This window comes from Molossus molossus, unplaced genomic scaffold, assembly GCF_014108415.1.
Source record: "Molossus molossus isolate mMolMol1 unplaced genomic scaffold, mMolMol1.p scaffold_m16_p_20, whole genome shotgun sequence".
In the NCBI taxonomy this organism is placed as follows: Eukaryota; Metazoa; Chordata; class Mammalia; order Chiroptera; family Molossidae; genus Molossus; species Molossus molossus.
The window spans coordinates 21,182,753-21,202,935 of NW_023425356.1; the positions used below are offsets into that span (position 1 = coordinate 21,182,753).

The 20,183-nt window shown below is 54.8% G+C and overlaps 1 protein-coding gene across 2 annotated transcripts; it reads left to right on the forward strand.

The window, feature by feature from the left end:
* The first annotated feature begins 3,880 nt into the window (after nucleotides 1–3,880).
* Nucleotides 3,881–18,245, forward strand: SEMA6C (semaphorin 6C). Of its 2 annotated transcripts, none has more exons than XM_036271923.1 (20): nucleotides 3,881–4,077; nucleotides 6,731–6,780; nucleotides 8,677–8,848; nucleotides 10,837–10,951; nucleotides 11,249–11,312; nucleotides 11,467–11,523; nucleotides 11,878–11,979; nucleotides 12,196–12,286; nucleotides 12,494–12,613; nucleotides 12,796–12,884; nucleotides 13,192–13,409; nucleotides 13,696–13,827; nucleotides 14,104–14,256; nucleotides 14,501–14,674; nucleotides 14,976–15,122; nucleotides 15,403–15,480; nucleotides 15,608–15,663; nucleotides 15,831–15,875; nucleotides 16,404–16,499; nucleotides 16,911–18,245. In XM_036271923.1, the coding sequence occupies exons 3-20, from the start codon at nucleotides 8,731–8,733 to the stop codon at nucleotides 17,924–17,926; spliced, it is 2,871 nt and encodes a 956-aa protein (XP_036127816.1). In that variant the 5' UTR covers nucleotides 3,881–4,077; nucleotides 6,731–6,780; nucleotides 8,677–8,730; the 3' UTR covers nucleotides 17,927–18,245. The 2 variants fall into 2 exon arrangements, with proteins under 2 accessions (XP_036127816.1, XP_036127817.1); XM_036271924.1 differs by lacking the exon at nucleotides 3,881–4,077 and adding an exon at nucleotides 5,720–5,948.
* Nucleotides 18,246–20,183: the final 1,938 nt, after the last annotated feature.

A 20,183-nucleotide genomic window follows, 5' to 3' on the forward strand; every position in this document is an offset into this window, starting at 1 on the left:
CTCTCTCTCCCTCCTGCTCTATCTGAACAGAAAATGAAAAAATGTCCTTGGGTGAGGATAAAAAAAAAAAATTGTGTGTGTGTGTGTGTGTATTCTCACCCGAGGAGATTTTTCCATTTTTTATTCAGATAGAGCGGGAGGGAGAGAGTGAGAAACATCAACATGAAAGGGATACATCCAGTGGCCACCACAACCCAGCCAGGGCTGGGGACAAACTGCAGCCGAGGTACATGCCCTTAGCGGGAACCAAACCCGAGTCTCTGTGGACCGCAGGCCAATGTTCTAACCACTGAGCCAAACCGGCCAGGGCAAAATTTTTTTTTATCCTCACTTGAGGACATTTTTGCATTTGTCTTCAGATAGAGCCAGAGGGAGAGAGAAAGAAACATCAATGTGAGAGAGACACATCGACTGGTTGCCACCCACACGACCAACCAGGGCTGGGGACAAACTGCAACCAAGGCACATGCCCCCAGCGGGAACCGAACCTAGGTCTCTCTGTTCCGCAGGCCAATGCTCTAACCACTGAACAACATCAGCCAGGGCATATTTTTAAAAAATAGCCCTGGCCAGTGTGGCTCAGTTGGTTGAGCATTATCCTGTGCACCAAAAGGTCACTGGTTTGATTCCCAGTCAGGGCACTTATTCAAGTTGCAGGTTCAATCCCAATTGTGGGGGAGGCAGCTGATCAATATTTCTCTAAAAATCAAATTAAAAAAAAAAAAAAAAAAAAAAATATATATATATATATATATATATATATATATATATATATATATAAAGGAAGGAGCCAGGCTGGAGTGGCTCAGTTGGTTGAGCAGTGTTCTGTGCATGGAAGGGGTGCTGATTCGATTCCTAATCTGGACACATACCTGGGTTGTGGGTTCAGCCACTGGTGGGGGCATGTACTGAAGGCAACCATCAATGTTTCTCTCTCACATCGATGTTTCTCTCTCTCACCCCTCCTCTCCCTAACCATGTCCTCAGGTGAGGATTAAAAAAATAATAAATAAAGGAAGGAGAAAGAATTTGAAGGCATGAAGCTTAAAGCCCCTAGGTAAGAGATACAGAGTACAGATTTATTCCACCAATGTGGTAATAGCTAATCCCTGGTATGTGCCAGACACTGTGCTAAATGCAAAAAATAGTAGTGAGCAAGGCAGACATAGCTGGGCCCCAAGTACACAGAGCTTACAGTAAAGTGGAAAAGTGAGCCTGGGACAGGTAATATGGATACATCTACTGGATGAGAGAGGTGTGAGGATGCAGCTAAGTGCATTTATAGAGAGCAAAACGTTGATGGAGCCCCAGCTGGTGTGGCTCAGTAGTTGAGCATTGACCCATGTACTAAGAGGTTGCTGGATCGATTCCTAGTCAGGGCACATGTCCAGGTTGTGGGCCAATCAGTAGAGGGCATGCAGGAGGCTGCCAATCAATGTTCTCTCTCATTGATGTTTCTATCTCTCTCTCTCTCCCTCTCCCTTCCTCTCTCTCTAAAATCAATACAGGAAAAGAAAAAAAATTTTTTTTTAAGTTGATGGAATTCTCACTTTATTACTTCTGTTTTCTCTGAAGATGGCTGTGGATTCTGTTTAAAATGAGCAAGGAGGTGGTGAGGAAAGGAACTTGAAAAAAAGAGGCAGTTGTGCCCTGGCTGGTTTGGGTCAGTGGTTACAGCATCGGCCCGTGGACCAGCGAGTCTCAGGTTCGGTTCCTGCTAAGGACACGTACCTCGGTTGCAATTTGTCCCCAGCCCCAGTTGGGGTCATGTGGGTGGCAGCCACTCGGTGTGTCTCACATCGATGTTTCTCTCTCTCTCTCTTCTCCCTCTCTCCCTCCTGCTCTATCTGAAGATAAATGCAAAAATGTCCTCGGGTGAGGATAAAAAAAAGAGGCAGTTGTTTGAAATAGCTACTTGTAGGGACTATAAGACAGTGATTTTCCAAGCTAGGAGATACTGAATTTATTAAAGGTGCCGATCTGTGCGACTGTGTGATTTTATCCAGAAGACTCCAGGGAGTAGGAACAGCATCATTTGGACTTCTCCTTTGAAATAACTCTCAGATTCATCCATTTCATCCCAATACCAACATCTTTGTCTGACCGCCTCTCTCCCTTCATCCTTGAACTCTCCTATCTTCTTGCTAGAAGGTCTCTTTCCAGCCTTTAAAACAGCCCCACTGGTCACTGAATTGCCTTGGACCCAAGACCCTCTGCAGTTAACCTTGTATAAGTATTGTTCCATTGTTTCTGATTCTGTTGGTCTCACTGGTTCACCTGGCCTTCCATCTCTGTGTCTCTGTTTCTGTGTTGTGTGTGTGCTTCTGTCTTTTGCTTCCTCATGGTGGGGTTCAGCCCAGTTGGTGATGCTATGCACCCTGATCTCAGTCCAGTAAAGACTGACCAGAAGTAGCAAACCCGTCTCTCCTTCAGTCCAGGGAAGAGGATGTGGGGGCATGGAGGAAGGAGTTGCTCACTTAGATAAAACTATCCAAGAATGCCAGTGTCTCCCAGCCACCCACTATCCTGGGAATTTTCAGAACATTTGACTTGTGTCCCAGCCCCCACGCATGGAAGAATCTTAGCAGGCAGTACCATAGTGGGAGCCAATCAGTACTGTGTGAAGTAGCCTTATTCTTCCTCCCCACTGACAGTTCCAGAATCAAAGGGTCTTTTTTAAATTATTGATTTGAGAGAGAGAGAGAGAAAGAGAGAAGAGAGAGAGATATCAATTTATTGCTCCACTTATTTATGCATTCACTGATTGATTTTTGTATATGCCCTGACAAAAGATCAAACCCACAAACCTTGGCCTACAGGGAGGATGCTCTAACCAAATGAGCTACCCAGCCAGGGTAGAATCAAAGGATCTTTATGGAAGGTGGGGATGGAGAAGGAGCAGTTTTGCTGTTTGGAGGGATGTCCAGGGTTCTCTGAGGAAAGACGGGACATCACTAAGCCTGTGTTTGAGGGACAGTAAGACTATGTGGAGTTGGGACAGCTGGTCACTTTTGCTCTCTTTCAGTGTGATTCTTTATCATTTTGTCCTGATCTCCACATCTCTCTTTTGGCTTTAGCCTGACTCACCTGTTTTCTTCCATCAACCAGCAGCGTGAATGCCAGCCACTATGGCATCTTTAGTTCCTGGCTCTTTAGTTGCTGGCTTAGTGGCCCAAGCTCATCCTGCTTTGACAGTAGGGGTGGGAGGGGAGGAGATGATGGGCACTAGGTAAACCTCCTGGTGACATCTTCCTTTCCTTCCCCAGGCCTCAAGCCCTTAAGTGCATGCAGGCCTCCCTTATAGGGGTCAGAATGAACCAGAGGAGGCACATGGGGAAAAATAAGATGATTGAGGTAAAAAGGCTACAGAGGAAGAACAGAAAGTTGGGGGTACAGCGGGCGGCGGGGAGACGGGAGACTCCCCAAGGAGCAGAGTAGCCAAAGCCATTGGGTAGAGGAAGGGAGGGAGGGAGGATCGAGCCTGCTCTGACAGCCTGGCCCAGACGAGGTCCCCGGGTTTCTTGTCTGTTTCTCCTTCCAGCCGCTCTTCCTTTCCAGGGCCTCTCCGTATTAAAGAGCGTGATCCTCGGTACGGGTCTCCCCGGCTGTCCGCGGGTTTCTCCAGTTGGAGCCTGGCTCAGGTCTCCTGCTCAGTTCCCGGCCTGGCCCCTCACTAGGCGGTGCTCCCGGCGCCCCGCCCCTGAGGAGGACTATTGGTGAAAAGGTCGAGAAGGTGGGGTCTAGACTGCCTACGAGAGCCGGATTAGTTGTGGAGACCTCGAGGCGGGCCGGAGGCGGGTCCGACCGGGGCGGGAGGGGCTGCTGGGGCCCGGCCCAGACCTCCGGGCGGTCGCATTGTTTTCCTCCGTGGAGCCGCGGCGGGAGTGTGGGCTGCGACTGGGAACCTGGGCTTGCCGGACTCAACAGCGCCTGGGAATCCAGATCCAAGTTCCATCCAACTCGTACGCTTATCACACCTCGCCAGAGCCCCAACCACGGATTGCGAAGTCTGCGCGGTGCGGGGCCGCTGCCAAGCCCGCTGCGCTCTCGATCCCGCTGGCCTGGATCTCGGAGCAAGTACCCCGGAGCTGGGACAGGGTTGTAGGGAGGCTGGGAGGACTGGGCGCCGCAGCCTGGAGTCAAGCTTCCCAAGTGCAAGAGGGACCCGGGAGGTGCCAGCGCGCGGTGTGCCTGGCTGGCGGAGAGGGTCAACAGAGTTGGGGTGCACAGAGGGAGGAGGGGCTGTGGCGAGCCCCGTCACTACACTGTAGGCTCAGGGTCTTGGCGCCTCTGCTGACCGAGCTTCTGAGTCCTGTCTCCTGGACTGGGGATAGTGAAAGGGGATGATTTGAGGAGCGCACTGAACCGAGGGTGGAAAACCTGGTCCCTTGCCTCCCCATCAGGGAAACTAAGGCTCCGAGACCCGCGGCGAATCGGACCCTCTCGATGCCCCTGCGAGAATGGGAAGGGGGACGCGTCGTTTCAGACTTTGGTGTCACGGCTGCAGCTCTGTCTTGTGCATACCGGAGGCTGAGTACCTCCCAGGGGGTTGGCTCCGGCACAGAGTCGGGGAATGGGGTCCTCAAGAAACATCAGTCCCAGAGTCCATCTCCCTCCCGCACCCCACTCTGCTCGGGGCTTTGTTAGACCGAGGTCTTCCGAGGAGGAAAGGCGAGCTGGCAACTGCCTCTCGAGCCCGCCGACCCTGGTCGGCGCTGGCCTCGGACCCGCCCTCTTCGGTTCCCAGCCTCTGGCCCTGTTTCCCTGGCCTCGGAGACCCGCCTCCGCTCCCCCACCCCCGCTCCCATCCCTACTTGGTCTGCGCCTGCAGGCCCCTCCAGCCCCTCCTCCCGCTAACGTGGCTCTGGGACCCGGTCCCGGCCCAGACTCTGCTACCCGCCCCTCTCGGAGCCCCGGATCCAGTGAGGGGGAGACACGTCGAGCCCCTGGCCCTGGGCCCACCTCATGCGAGGCTATAGACACCTGGATTATCCTCGTTGGGGGCTGGGTGGAAGGGAGGGTAGGTATGAGCCTGGGGCTGAGAGCTAAGGGTGGGGGAAATGTCTTGGAGATGGGAACGCGTCTATTCCGCGCGGCTCCTCGGCGCGCCCCCCGCTCCCCAAGAGGAAGGTGGACTGGGGCGGGCGACTAGCCAGAGGGCTTCCTGCTATTGTCCCCAGCCCGGTCTCCCCTTCTCCATCTCTTCCCCAGCCTCCGCTAGACTCTGGCTATGACCTCGGCCACTCCCCAGAGGTGGCTTCGGGGCCGGGGGGGTGGGGAGGGGGAGAGAAAGGCTGTTTCCTCTTCCCAGCAAGGGAAGAGGAGGGGGAGAAAAAGAAGGCTAGGCCTCCCCTATTTGCTTCAAATGGGGGTATGAAGCAGCTGGTATTGGTCCCAGCAGGATAAACCTTTCCCCAGGTTGCTCAGATGCTACTCCCCAAAAACAGCTACGGAAAGCCCTCTTAAAGCTATATCATAATTAAGTCTAGGGGCCCATGCAAAGGCCAACCAAGTGTTTTTAGAGGCTGGACCTAGGTGGGGGGTGGGGTGGAGAGCGATTTGGTGAGAGGGAGGCAAGGCCTGCTCTCTCCAGAAAGGATGGGGCTGGGGGTGCTTGCTATCTACATTTTGCCTTGAAACGGAGGGCATGTAAATGAGATGCAAATTAGCCTCTATTGTCCCCAGCTAGGGCGCTTTTGCTGAGAAGGCTGCTGGATTCTGAGGATTTTAACGTGGGAATGGTCATCATGCCCCACAAACTCCGTTACCTGTTTCTCAAGACCGGTCCTGCAGTTTGAGGAGATTCTGGCTAGGAGCCAGCCCCAGCCCCTGCCCTCACAGCTCTGGGCGTGAAGCAGTGAAGCAGCCAGCACCTTCGTAACCAAGCTCAATGTCAACACACACACACACACCCTTCCAGGGCAGCATCTCCTCTATCCTAACTTCAAGTGAATTTTCACATTTACTTTTTGTGTTTAAATCGTCACCCCGGGGCCTAGTGGGTTTGGCTCAGGGGTTAGAGCATCCCAGGTACGATTCCGCTAGGGGCACGTGTCTTGGTTGCAGTTTGTTCCCGCCCCGGTTGGAGTCATGTGGGTGGCAACCAGTCGATGTGTCTTTCTTTTTTTGGATATTTTGTTCAGATAGAGTGGGAGAGAGAGAGAGAGAGAGAGAGAGAGAGAGAGAGAGAAACATCGACATGAAAGGGACACATCCAGTGGCTGCCACCCTCACAACCCAACCAGGGCCAGGGACAAACTGCAACCGAGGTACATGCCCTTAGCGGGAACCGAACCGGGTCTTTCTGGACCGCAGGCCGACGCTCTAACCGCTGAGCCAAACCAGCCGGGGCCGATGTGTCTTCCATCGATGTTTTTCTCTCTCTCCCTCCCGCTCTATCTGAAGATAAATGCAAAAATGTCCTCGGGTGAGGATAAAATAAATAAATAAATCGTCACCCCAGGATACTTTTTATTTTTCTTCAGATAGAGTAAGAGGGAGAGAGAGAAACCTCGACGTGAGAGAAACACATTGACTGGTTGCCTTTCATACGACCCCAACCGAGGTACGTGCCTTTGACTGGAGTCGAACCCGGACTCTTCGGTCTGTGGGCGGAAGCTCTAACCGCTGAGCCAAACCGGCCAGGGCTCACATTTACTTTTAAGGGATATGGTAAGGAGGTGTATGTAGTAACCCAGTGTCTTCCTTCCTCTGTCCCTCCTTTCATCAGGTCAGAGGTCTTCTATCCTCCTCCAACCCCCAAAGCAGTCACCATCCCAGGTAAGGAAGGGACAGCAGATCTGAGGGTAGGGGATGGAAGCTGGCATCGCCTAGGAGTGGGGAGAGGGTCTGGCTCTTCTCTTTACTTGACAGAGATTAAAGTTGTTTCCTGGGTGAACATACCAGTTGCCCAGGGCAACTTGGGGGTGTGGGCAGGAAGGGAAAGATATGAGACAAGCTGTGTCCCTTCCTCTTCCCATGGGAGCACCAGCATCCAGAAATATGGTGGAGGTGTGAGGGAAGGAGACTTGGCCTTTTAGCACCAGAGGGTCGTTAGCTAGCTGACTGCTCTGCCCCTGGGGAGGGGTCATCATTAGGTGTTACTACCCCTTCCCCTCCTCCAGCTCTCTTGAGACCCCATCTGACGTCAATCTCCCCACCACTGACGCTGGATTGGGGGTGGGGTACACTTGGGTACTGGCTCCAAGAGTGGAATTATTGGCAGATAGAATGGGCTGGCCCTGGAAGCCCAGTGTCTCTTCTTTAGGGGACACAGCAGGATGGGCAGCTAAGGACTGGTAAAGGATTGCTGTCTGTTCACAAGAAGAAAGGATTCTTGCCCCGGCTGGCGTGGCTTTCTTGGTTGAGCATCAGCTCATGCACTGAGTGGTGGGGAGGTCCCTGGTTTGATTCCCATGTCCAGGTTGTAGGCTGGATCCCCAGTAGAGGGTGTACAGGATGCAGCCAATCAGTGTTTCTCTCTCTCAAAAATCAATAAAAACATATTTTTAAAAAAAGAAAAGAAAGAATTCTCACCTTTCCTGACCAGATTTCCAGAAACTGCTCAAACCCTCACTTCAATTTCAGGGGAAGGCAGGAAGCTGGTACACCTCCCACTGTGGGTTCTAGACAGAGGTGGGAGGCTGCTGGGCGGGAAGGAGGGTTGTCTCACCGTCCAGTCCACCCTGCCCTTCTTTTCCTGGACTTTGGGCTATGATTGCCTGCCTGTCATTGAATTATTTATATTTCCATTTTGAGGCAGTCCGAAGAGGGAAGGAAGGGAAAGAGGGAAATGTGCAGCCGTTTCTCCTCACCATCGTAGACCCTTCTATCCCTGGCTCCTCACAGGGAGTTGGTCTGCTCCCCCCCTCCCCCCATCAAGTAGAAGCACTGGTTCTTAGGAGCCAGGGAGGGAACAGGGGGATAGAGAGGCTGGGAAGGGGCACAGTGGTCGGGCAGACAGCTGCAGCCAGAGCTAAATTTAGCCTCTGATCTGGCTTTGATGCAGATTCATTTTTGGCTAAGACAGCAGCATCCCCCCCCCCCCCACCTCAGCTTCTCCCTAGCAATGGGGAGGGCCCCTAAAGCATGAGCTAGGACCAGGACAATGACCCTTAGGCTGCCTCCCCACACTTTGTTCTTCTTCATCCTTAAAGAGGGTGGTGGCCGTCTCACAGCTGCCTCTGTCTGGGCGCAGCGCCTGCGTGGCTTCCAGGGTGCTGTGGGGGTCTGAGAGGCAGGGGGAGGCAGACATGGTGCCCTCTTCCTCCTCCCAGTGCCAAGGATTCACTATTTATAATTTTAAGGCTTCAGTGTCTAATTATAGCTGAGAAGGGGTTAGCAAGAGGGGGGCCAGGAGGTGTCACCTACTGAATGTCCCAGGCTCAGTCAGGAGAGAGGAGGAAAGGCTAAGTGAGAAGGCTGGGGGGGGAGCGGGTGTGTCCTGTCCTTACCTGGGGTCATATAGCCAGGCCTCAGACCAGCCAGTATGGGCCAGTTGGAGAGGGTAGGGCCTTGAGTGACAGTGACAGTTGGTTGGGACTGAGGCCGTGCCAGAGAGAGGGTTCTTTTCCCCATTCCATGGGGTCTTCTGGGGATAGACCAGGGGAGGAGCCTGCCTGCTTCAAGGGTGGAAAGAATTTGGCCCCTTCCCCTACTTTTCTCTGTGTCTTTCAGGGCCAGCATATGGGTGAGGGGGCACCCCCTGGGGCCTGAGCTGCCCCGCACAGGATGCCCCGCGCCCCCCACTTCATGCCCTTGCTGCTGCTGCTGCTGCTGCTCTCGCTTCCCCACACCCAGGCTGCCTTTCCTCAGGACCCCCGCCCTCTGCTGATCTCTGACCTGCAAGGTGAGTGCCCAGCACTACAGTCCCAGTATGTGAGCTTAGAAACTAGACGCTGAGACCCCTGTGTGGGAGGCAAGGTCCTGAAGGCTCCCAGCCTCAAGGAAGCTCCGGGCTGGACAAGCAGAGGGGAGCAGACAGATAAAGAGAGCTGGCGCCTCACGTCAGTCACTTCTCATTCCTGGGCTGACTTCCCTCCGTTTGAGGCAGACCCAACAGGTACAGGTGGAAATCCCTGCTAAGCTGCTCACTAGCTGTGTACCTTGGTCTAGTAATTGACCCTTTCTCTCTCTCTCTCTTTTTTTATCCTCACCCGAGGACTTTTTTTTTCCATTTTTTGTTCAGATAGAGCGGGAGGGAGAGAAAGGAGGAGAGAGAGAGAGAAACATTGACGTGAAAGGGACACATCGAGTGGCTGCCACCCGCACGACCCAACCAGGGCCAGGGACAAACTGCAACTGAGGTACATGCTCCTAGCAGGAACCGAACCCGGGTCTCTCTGGACCGCAGGCCGATGCTCTAACCGCTGAGCCAAACCGCCCAGGTCTAACTGATCCTTTCTTTGCCTTAGTCTCCTCATCTGCAAAATGAAGATAATAGTATCCTACCTTATTGAGTTATTTAGGGCTTAAAAGATAATACATGTGAAGTGCTGAGGACATTATCTGTCACAAAGTGAATGCTTTATATGTGTTTGCTATTATCATTAGTTACAAAAGGAAGGCTTGGGACCAGGTCAGAACCTTTTACCTTCCTCTCCACCACTTGTACCAATACTAAGCCCCCGTCCTACCATGAGGGAAACCATAAACTCACTTTTTCTGAGAAGATTTTTTTTTGGTACGTGCCCCTGGTGGGAACTGAACCCAGGACTCTCTGGTCCGCAGGCCAATGCTCCAACCGTTAAGCCAAACTGGCCAAGGCTCTGAGAATTTTATCTATTTGTAGGTTCCTGTTATATAGATAGGATTCAGAGCAATTTTAAGGATGAAGAAACTGCACTTAGGTTATTGGGAGTAACTACTGGGGGATAGAAAAGACTAGCAACCACTTATATGTGCTAGCCACAGTTCTAAGCACTGTGGGGATGTCACACCATCTATCCATCCCTGAACTCTAGACTCCTTTTTTTTCTTTTAATCCTTACCCAAGGATATCTTTCCATTTTTGTTCAGATAGAGTGGGAGGGAGAGAGAGGGAGACAGCGAGAAACATCGATGTGAGAGAGACACATCGACTGGCTGCCTCTCTCACATGATCCCAGCCAGGGCTGGGGACGAACCGCAATCAAGAGTTGTGCCCTTGAGTAGAATCAGACCCACAGCTCATTGGTCCATGGGCCAATGCTCTAACCACTGAGCAACGACCAGGGCAACTCTAGGCTTCTTTTGAGCGCTGATGTCTGTGGTTTCCATGATCGGGCCAGGTGGATGCTGGAGTTGGCCAGAGGAGGCAGAATGTGTGGTGTCCAGGGCTGAGGTGGCCTATGAAGAGCCTTGAGGGGAGGGTGCGAAGAGAGGGCTGGGAGAAATGGGGTGGGTAAAAAGCTCCAGAATGGACAGTGTACATTGTCGGAGCAAAAGAGAATCACTAGCCCTAAGGCAGCACCGAGAAGGGATTGGGCTCAGCTCTGGAGTCAGAGCTGAATCCAGGTGCCTGCCACTTCCAAGCTAAATGAGCTATGCAAATTCCTTAATGGCTTTAAGCCTCAAGCTCCATATCTGTAAAATGGGACCAATGTTAGTACCTACCTCATAGGGCTGTTGTTTTAAAATGAGACAATTCACCTAAGGTGCTAACACAGAGCTTGGCAGAGGTGAAGTGCTCAGAGTTAGCTGGTATTATTTTTATTAATAGCTTACTTAATTAATACCTCACAACTCATCTCACTTATCCACTGTGTCCATGGCTGGGTTTCATTGGCTGGAGAGGGTGTCGGGGGAATGTGTGGTGTCCAGGCTGGCTCTCAGCACTCACCTCTCTGTGCTTTCTAGGTACTTCCCCATTATCCTGGTTCCGGGGCCTGGAGGATGATGCTGTGGCTGCAGAACTTGGCCTGGACTTCCAGAAATTCCTGACCTTGAATCGGACCTTGCTAGTAGCTGCCCGGTAAACTAGCCGTGGCACAGTTGTGAGGCTGACACGCATGCTCCTGGGCAGACATAGGACTAGCATGGTGGCCACTGCAGGGTCTTGCAGGGGACACGTGCAGGTGTACAAGCTATGACCCATGGACATGCTGGGACCCAAAGCACAAATGCCAAGGCCTGGAGGAAGGGGGAGGGTAAGGAGCAGAGCGTCTGCACTGCTTGTCCCTGAGCAGCTGAACATAGACAAGGCGGGGACTAAGGAGCTCGGGTGGGGTGCCTTGGCTTGTCTCTGATCCTGCTTTACCTGTCTCTTCAGGGATCATGTTTTCTCCTTCGATTTACAAGCTCAAGAAGAAGGGGAGGAGCTAGTTCCCAACAAGGTGAGGGTCTGGGTGGGAGGAGGTGCAGGCATGGAGATGAGGCTGAGGAAGGTCTAACGGGAGTTAAGGGGTGGAGAAAAGAATCCAAAAGATGCACTCTGTAGGTGGGGTCCAGGCTGCCCCATGATTTTCCTTTTTCCACTTCCCCCTTCAGTATCTAACATGGAGGAGCCAAGACACGGAGAACTGTGCTGTGCGGGGGAAGCTGACGGTGAGTAGAGGGACGAGAGTTTCCAGGGAAGGAGGTCACCCTGCCATCAGGTTTTGTCCAAACAGTCCTCGACTGTGCTCAATTTCCCACCCATTCTCTCATCTCAGGACACAGCGGAAAATGTGCAAGAAAGAGAATGAATGATTTTGGCTTTTTTTCACATGCTTCACAAAAAAGAAAAGTGAGGCTCTGGCCAGAGGCCAAAGGACTTGCCCAAGGCCACAGGCTAGTGAATAGCTTAGTTGGAACTTTACCCACATTGCTGTGACTGGTTCAGAGGGAGTGGACTTACTTGCTGTGACCCTGTCCCAGTCCCAGTCGCCTTGTCGCTGACCAGAGTTTTGGGTTCTCTAGGACGAGTGCTACAACTACATTCGTGTCCTCGTTCCCTGGGACTCGCAGACACTCCTTGCCTGTGGAACAAACTCATTCAGCCCCGTGTGCCGCAGCTATGGGGTACAAAGGCGAGGGTGGGGGGTCAGGATGGGTGTGGAAAGTGGACAATCAGTTTGGTGCAGACAGACCAGCAAGGGTGGGGGAATGGGAGTGCCCAGAGGGGAGGGGTCCAGTTCAGGAGGGGCGGGGGAGGAAGCAAGGGGACATGAGGAAAGGGATATGGAGCCAGACTCCAAGACCCCACGGGTTACAAGAATCTGCTCCCTCTGTTTCCAGTTAACTTCGCTGCAGCAGGAGGGTGAGGAGCTGAGTGGGCAGGCTCGATGCCCCTTTGATGCTACCCAGTCCAACGTGGCCATCTTTGCTGGTGTGTACCTGGGCATGTGAGAAACGGACATGTGGCTGGAGGGAGCTCCCACCTTAGCCCTCTCCCAACTTGGTCTTTCCCCCTTTTTCTGAGTGGAGGGTTGAAGTAGAGGCCAGCGTCAGGCCGAGGTAGGGGTGTGGGAAGCCCAAGAAGAGCCAGAACACAGATCCCCAGCCCTCCCTGACCCCACCCTATCCATCCCTCCAGAGGGCAGCCTGTATTCAGCCACAGCTGCAGATTTCCAGGCCAGTGACGCTGTAGTTTACAGAAGCCTTGGCCCTCAGCCCCCGCTCCGCTCCGCCAAGTACGACTCCAAGTGGCTCCGAGGTCAGGGCGGGCCTGGGGGAGGGAGGCTGTTCTTGGGAGGAGGTGCATGGGGAGGACTGGCAGGGAGCAGGCAGATGGTGGTGGCAGTGTCCATGTGTGCAGACGGGGAGACAGCCTGGGGCCAGGAGTTTCTGAACAGGTACAGATATTCTTCCATATCCTTTCTTGTCACACCCCCTCAGAGCCACACTTTGTCCATGCCTTGGAGCATGGAGACCATGTCTACTTCTTCTTCCGAGAGGTCTCTGTGGAGGATGCCCGGCTGGGGAGGGTAAGGAGGTGGTGGGCCTCAGGGGTGGGTAGCTGAGTGTTCTGCTGGATCCTGTGAAGGCAGTCAGAGCCAGGGGACAGCTCCTGACCCTACTCTCTACATTGCAATCTCCTAGGCCCCCAAATTGGAGTATCCCCCAGCCCTCTGTCCCCATATCCTGCTGTGCCCCTCATCCTTAACCCAGGCTGACCTAGCACAGCATACCCTCCCTTTGCTGTGCCCCTAACATTTGCACCCTGGTCTCTAACTCACTGCACTGGCCCTGAGGTTTCTCTCACTGTTCCCGTCCCTGACTCCTCCCCTTCAGGTACAGTTCTCCCGTGTGGCCCGCGTGTGTAAGCGTGACATGGGTGGCTCACCTCGGGCCTTGGACCGTCATTGGACATCCTTCCTGAAGCTTCGGCTCAACTGCTCTGTCCCTGGGGACTCTGCCTTCTATTTTGACGTCTTACAGGCTTTGACTGGGCCTGTGAACTTGTATGGCCGCTCTGCTCTCTTTGGGGTTTTCAGCACCCAGACTAATAGGTTGGTACTAGACTAACCAATGTGGCCCAATCTGTCCCCTGCCCCACCAGCATCCAAGCTCCTCTCTCAAAGCTTACGGATGAGGCCAGTAAGGGGACACTCCATTCAAAGCCAGTTGCTGTTCTGCCCATCTTTTTTTCTCCCAGCATGGCACCCAGGGACACCCCCACCCTCTCAGGCTCTGCCCCCTAACATGGTACATGAAGCGTGGCTGCCATGTTTTACCCGGGAGGAGTCGTGCTATCCCTTCCAACACCTAGCTTGCATCCTTTTCTGGCTCCTTCAGCATCCCTGGCTCTGCGGTCTGTGCCTTCTACCTGGATGATATTGAACGTGGGTTTGAGGGCAAGTTCAAGGAGCAGAGGAGTCTGGATGGGGCCTGGACCTCTGTGTCTGAGGACAGGGTCCCCTCCCCCAGGTACCCAGGATGGGGGTGGCTTTTGTGGGGCAGAAGCAAGCAGAGTCTGCTCCCACAATGCGATCGTAAGGAAAGGGAAAGATGCCTAGGGCCTGGGGAAGGGGCTGTGGTGTGTAGGCAATGGGACTGGGGAGCTGCACCTGGGAGGGGAGCAGTAGTGTGAGTGTGTGGCGGGAAACAGGGCTGCCCATCATGTTGAGGAGCAGTGTGTGTGGGGAAAACAGGCAAAGCCCCAGCTCTTTGCCCTAAAGTTGCCCCTTCCTATGTGCCCACCAGGCCAGGATCCTGTGCAGGAATAGGTGGAGCTGCCTTGTTCCCCTCTTCCCGAGATCTCCCTGATGATGTCCTGACCTTCATCAAGGCTCACCCGCTGCTGGACCCCGCCGTGCCACCTGCCACTCACCAGCCTCTTCTCACCCTCACCAGCAGGTATGGAGCTAAAAAAGGCTGACTACCACCCTCCCATCTCAGCCATTCTCCCTCTCTGACCCCACAAGGTAAATCACAGTGGTGGGAGGAAATACCCATGAAAGTAGAAGGGAAGGGAGAGAACTAAGAAGGAAACCTGGGCTGGGGGAAGGGCCCAGGAGTGGGTACCAGGACACATGGGCTCTCCTTGAAACACCAAGCTTCCACTAGTCAGGTTGCCCTGACCTGAGGCTTATTTCTCCAGGGCCCTACTGACCCAGGTAGCTGTGGATGGCACGGCTGGTCCCTATAGTAACATGACAGTCTTGTTCCTCGGCTCCAATGATGGGACAGTGCTGAAGGTGCTGCCCCCGGGGGGACAGTCTGGGAGACGTGAGCCCATCCTGTTGGAAGAGATCGATGCCTACAGCCCCTCCCGGTGAGGACATGAGACCTTTGTCTGGCAGGCCCACACGGAGCAGGAATGGGGTGTGAGGTGGTAGCTCAGGATGTGGGAATGGGGTGGAAGCTCCAACATTGGCTTCTACAGGGCAGAAGCTGTGGGGTCGAGAGAGGGGCTTGGTGAGAAGCTGGAGAGTGTGGTGGGGCAGGGTGGTCACTCAGGAACGTCAGCCCCATGAGCTATATACTTAGTTGCTTGTGCCCCTCCCCACCTTCAGGGAAAGGGAAACCTCACCAGGCCTGCCCCTTCTCTGCTGATTCCTTTTGCTTCACCCCAGGTGCAGTGGGAAGAGGGCAGCCCAAACAGCACGGCGGGTGATAGGCCTGGAGCTGGACACTGAAGGTCACAGGCTCTTTGTGGCTTTTTCTGGCTGCATCATCTACCTCCCTCTCAGTCGGTGTGCCCGGCATGGGGCCTGCCAGAGGTGAGAGGGGGCTGAGGCGAGGCCCTGCCTGGGTGGGCTCCCTGGGCCAAGAGGAGCTCCAGAGTGCAGGCACTGGGGATGGCAGGGAATATAGGGATAGTTGGTGGGAAGGGGTCTCAAGCATTCTGCAGGTTGGCAGTAACTAGGGTCTGGAATAGAGAGTGGGGTAGATAGGATGGGGATATTGGGCTAGAAGCCTCCTGGAGGCCAGAGTGAGAATCGAATGGAATGTGATTAGGATGGGGAGGGTCCCAGCCTCACATGACCCAGTTTTCCCTAGGAGCTGTTTGGCTACTCAGGACCCGTACTGTGGATGGCATAGCTCCAGAGGCTGTGTGGATATCAGGGGACCTGGTGGGTAAGTGAGGGGCCCAAGGATCTCCTGAGGAGAAGGTTCCCCACCACAAAGAGAGAAAGCTGAGGGCCAGGGTGGGGGATGGGGGCAAGAAATATAACCGCAGCGAGCCATCTCCATGTCCTCTTAGGACTGATGTAGATCCAGCTGGGAACCAGGAATCCTCGGAGCATGCTGACTGCCAAGGTAAACAGAAGGGGAGGCTGCAGCTCTAGCCATAGTTGCACGTGGCTCTGATGGCCACAGATACCATCAGGCATAGGTTTCGTCTTTCTGCCCTTCTGTGGCACAGTCACCCCTATCAGTCCATGAAGCTTCCCCCCTTCCCGTCTTTACCCTCTCTCCCTTCACAGATGGAGCTACCGGGAGTCAGTCTGGCACAGGGGACTCTGCTTATGGTGAGTCTTGTCCTAACTTCACTGCCCTCGCTCCTCCCACACTCACTCAAGTCTGTGCCCATGGCAGCAGCAGACCAGCAGCACCCTGGACACCCTGAGAGAGCTTTAGAACAGGGTTAGCATCTTCCAAATACCCAGTATATAGCTCAGTGGTTGGCACATAATAGGGTGCTTAATAAATAGATTTTGAACAAATAAATGAATGTTCTGCATGGTGAGCACTTCCCGTCAGCCAGAGAAAAATAGAGACTGGCCCTGGCCAGTTTGGCTCAGTGGTTGAGCATTGGCCTGCGGACCAGAGAGTTCCGGGTTCGGTTCCCATTAGGGGGACATACCACCAAAAAAAAAAAAAAAAAAAATACATTTAGTAGGAGACCAAAGACCACAAGCTTTTTTAAAAAAAAAATAGATTGGAGATGTGGGCCTTTGGGTTCCAAGTGGGAGCGGGGGGGAGGGGAGAGAACCGCTCTGGGTGTCAGAGGTGGAGAGCAGGAGCCTCACTGGCTCTGACCTGGTCTCTGTCACCAGTGCTTCTGGGTCCTGGCCCTTCCCCTGAGACCCCCAGCCCCCCCAGTGATGCCCACCCCCGGCCCCAGTCTTCCACTCTTGGAGCTCACACTAAGGGTAAGGGGGCTGGCTGGGAGGGACAGGAGTGAAGTGTGGGGCATCTGGTTTTTGAAGAATTCTAAGCCCCTCACCAGCCCGTGTTTGGTGCTCACTAATGCCTGTTTGGAACATCCCCTCCCCAGAGTTGGGCATCCCAGCCCCTCCTCCTTCTGCACGCAGGGGCAGTTTGGCAGTTGCTCTTGGCTTGGCTTCTGGGGCCAGAGTTGGGATGGTGACTCCCCAGGCCTAAGCTCTAGCTTGTGTGTGAGGGTGGTGTCACGGGTGTGTGTGTGAAAGGGTCAGGGGAGGGGATTCCTGAGGGTCAAGGAAGTGTTGGAGTGAAGATGAGCAGAAGCAGGAGTGGTGAAACTTGCAACTTGCCAGCCAGCCCTCCAGCTTTCACTAAGCCTCCTCCCTCTCGGTTGGCAGGCGTGCGCCGGGACCTCCCCACAGCTTCAGCCTCCCGCTCCGTCCCCATCCCACTGCTCCTGGCCTGTGTGGCTGCAGCCTTCGCCCTGGGCGCCTCAGTCTCTGGCCTCTTGGTCTCTTGCGCTTGTCGCCGCGCCCACCGACGTCGGAGCAAGGACATGGAGACGCCCGGGCTCCCGCGCCCTCTCTCCCTACGCAGCTTGGCCCGGCTGCACGCGCCCGGCCCAGAGCCCCCGCCGCCCGCCAAGGATGGAGACACCGCGCAGACGGCCCAGCTCTACACCACCTTCCTGCCTCCTTCCGAGGCCGGGCCCCCACCGGACCTGGCCTGCCTGCCCACCCCGGAGTCCACACCCGAGCTGCCAGTCAAGCACCTCCGCAACGCCGGGGGTCCCTGGGAGTGGAACCAGAATGGGAACAACGCCAAGGAGGCCCCGGGACCTGCACGCTGCGGGAACACCACAGGCGGTTCGGCGCCACGTGTGCTGGTGAGGCCACCGCCACGCGGCTGCCCTGGGCAGGCTGTGGAAGTCACCACCCTGGAGGAACTGCTGCGCTACCTCCACGCCCCACAGCCAGCCCGGAGGGGTGCTGAGCCCCTGGGCCCCCTCACCCCGCGGGCGCTCCCCCCAGAGCCTGCCCTAGCCCCCACCCTCTTGGCCGGCTCCAGCCTTCTGCCCCGGGAATGCACCCCACCACTGCGGCTGGACGTGCCCCCAGACGGGCAGTGCCCGATGCCCCCTGGCCGGCCCGTCCGAGCGCCTCGGCTGGGGGTGGGGGGCAGCCGAAGATTGCACTTCTCCCACCGTGCGCCCCCCGCCCTGCTCACTCGGGTTCCCTCAGGAGGCCCTTCCAGGTGCTCCGGGAGACACCTATACCTGGGCCGCCCTGAGGGCTACCGGGGCCGCACCCTGAAGAGGGTGGACATGGAGAAGCCCCAGTTGCCCCCAAAGCTTCCCCTGGTCGTGCCCTCCTCCCAGCTGGCCGTCGCTAACGGAGGCCATTTTAACTTTTAAAAGAAGGTGCTCCGCTTTGGCCATGAGCAGGCACAGTGCCTCCACAGATAGGTCACCTCCCTCTCCTTGTCCACACCCCCAGCCTTCCTGGACTCTGAGAGTCTCCCGGGGTCCCTGCCCACCTCGGGTTTATTTATTGACTGTCTTTCCCTCTGTCCCTCAAGAGAGGAGTGGGAGATGAGAAGCTTGCCCCCTCAGTGAGCCAGCTTTTTTTGGGGGGGCTGGCACACTCCCACTCCCCACTCCCTCAGCCAAGCTGCCTTAACTCGCCCTTCTGGGCTTCCTCCCTAGGCTGGGCCCCGGGTGGGCCGGGCCGCAGGCGGACAGACGGGTGGGGCCCGGGCCATGAGGATTATGTACAGAGTCCTCGGACCTCTGGGGGACGTGCCTCCTACTGTGTAGGAGACTTCGCTTCCCAATACAGCTGTGTCCCCGAGCTGCTGCCTGACTTCATTCGCAGAGGGACGGGGCGGAATTGGTTGGCTCCCTTCTAGAGCCTTTGCCCCTGAAGCATGGCCTTCATCTTGGCCTTGAGCTCTCCCGAGTAATTAGGATGGCTGCAGTCCCACCGGGGTTAATCAGGAAAGGTTTCCTGAAGACTAGCGAAGAAAAGGGTGTGGAGATAAATCAGGGCCTAGGAGACCCAAGGTAAAGTTTAGATGGGGTGGGGAGGGCACTGGGAGCCAGTTTCTGGATTGAGATAAAACGGACTTTTGCTTAGTCTGTTGGATGGGGTGGGAGAGATTATTTTTGGAGAAAGAAAATGAAGCCTCAGTATAAATGATTTAAGTTTCACATCAGGACATCTTGTCCTAAAGAGAATTTGGAGGGCTTGGGCTGCATGGGGGGTATACCACACACACACACACACAAAAACCAGCAAAGGAGCCCTCGCCGGTTTGGCTCAGCAGTTAGAGCATCAGCCTGCGGTCCAGAGAGCCCCTGGTTCGGTTCCCACTAAGGGCACGTACCTCAGTTGCAGTTTGTCCCCCGCCCTGGTTGGGTCCTGCAGAAGGCAACCACTTGATGTGTCCCTTTCACGTCTATGTTTCTCCCTCTCCCTCCCACTCTATCTGAACAAAAAATGGAAAAATGTCCTCAGGTGAGGGTTTAAAAAAACAACAGCAAAGGTCAGCCCTGTTGCAGTCCGGGGTCTGCCCCAGCTGTTCCCTAAGAGGCAGTTCCCCTACGCAGAGGCCGAGGGTGTTGAGAGCACGTGCCGTGGTGCACCTACCCGGCCTCCATGGCGCCTGGGGCCGCACTCAACCCCTGCGCCCGGACGATCAGACGATCAGCTAGCTCAGCTAGCGTGTTGCGGTCAGGATGTTCCTTTGGTTGGGGCTGGCTGCACATACCTGTCAGTTACCCCCAGGACCACTGGGAAGGACAAACACGACGCCTGCTCCACCCACTACCTCGCGCTGCAAATACTTAAGGCCCCACGCCTGCTGTGGCTGCTTATGTGGGTTTATAAATCGGGTGTTTTGCCCGCAAGTGGCAGGAGTATCCGCCCAGGTGGAGACCTAGGCCGTCCTTCCACTGGCGCCGCCTGAAGGCCGGACCAAGCCTTGCAGCAAGGACGCCTCGCAAGCCCTCCCTGTTCCCTGCCTTTAGGCCCTTTATGCCTTCGGCAGAAATCGCTACGAACAATTTGAAGAACCCTGAGAGAACCCTGAGATCGTTTCTAGCTCAGTCAGCCTTTTTCTACTTTGTGATCCTGACAGATCAAAGCTCTGCCCTAAATCTGGGTTTCCTCATCTGAAAAATGGGGTTGTTGAGAACTCAAGTGTAAAAGCTCTAAAGGAGAAAGCATGGTAGCTTGTGAGATGGTGGTTCCCCCAAACTCAGGCTTAGGCTATTCCTCACTTTGTGATCTACCGAGTAAACCGTTTCCCTTTGAGTCCTTATAACCATTTATAGATTTTACCCTTAAGGTTTTGAAATGCCCTTTGAACATTCCTCACACCTCAGCTTCTTGAGCCACATTCAGTTGTCCTCCAGAGTCTACACTGCTTGGAGCTCATGTCACCGAGTTGGAGAGGTCCTTTAAGTTTCAGTTTTTCCCTGGATGGTTTGGTTCAGTGGTTAGAGCCTCAGCCTGCGCCAACAAGAAGTCGCAGTCAAGGGCACGCACCTCGGTTGCAATTCGTCCCTGGCCCTGGTTGAGGTTGTGCAGGAGGCTACCAGTCCTTGTGTCTCTCGCAGGTCGATGTTTCTCTCTCCTCCTTCCCTCCCCTCACTCTATCTTAAGATGAAT

What these genes read in the sequence shown, in the direction of transcription:
- SEMA6C (XM_036271923.1), top strand. Translation starts at nt 8,731, where the DNA reads ATGCCCCGCGCCCCCCACTTCATGCCCTTGCTGCTGCTGCTGCTGCTG. An exon ending in ACCTTGCTAGTAGCTGCCCG is followed by an intron (nt 10,952 to 11,248) that starts GTAAACTAGCCG and finishes CTGTCTCTTCAG; the next exon opens with GGATCATGTTTTCTCCTTCG. An exon ending in CGGCATGGGGCCTGCCAGAG is followed by an intron (nt 15,123 to 15,402) that starts GTGAGAGGGGGC and finishes AGTTTTCCCTAG; the next exon opens with GAGCTGTTTGGCTACTCAGG.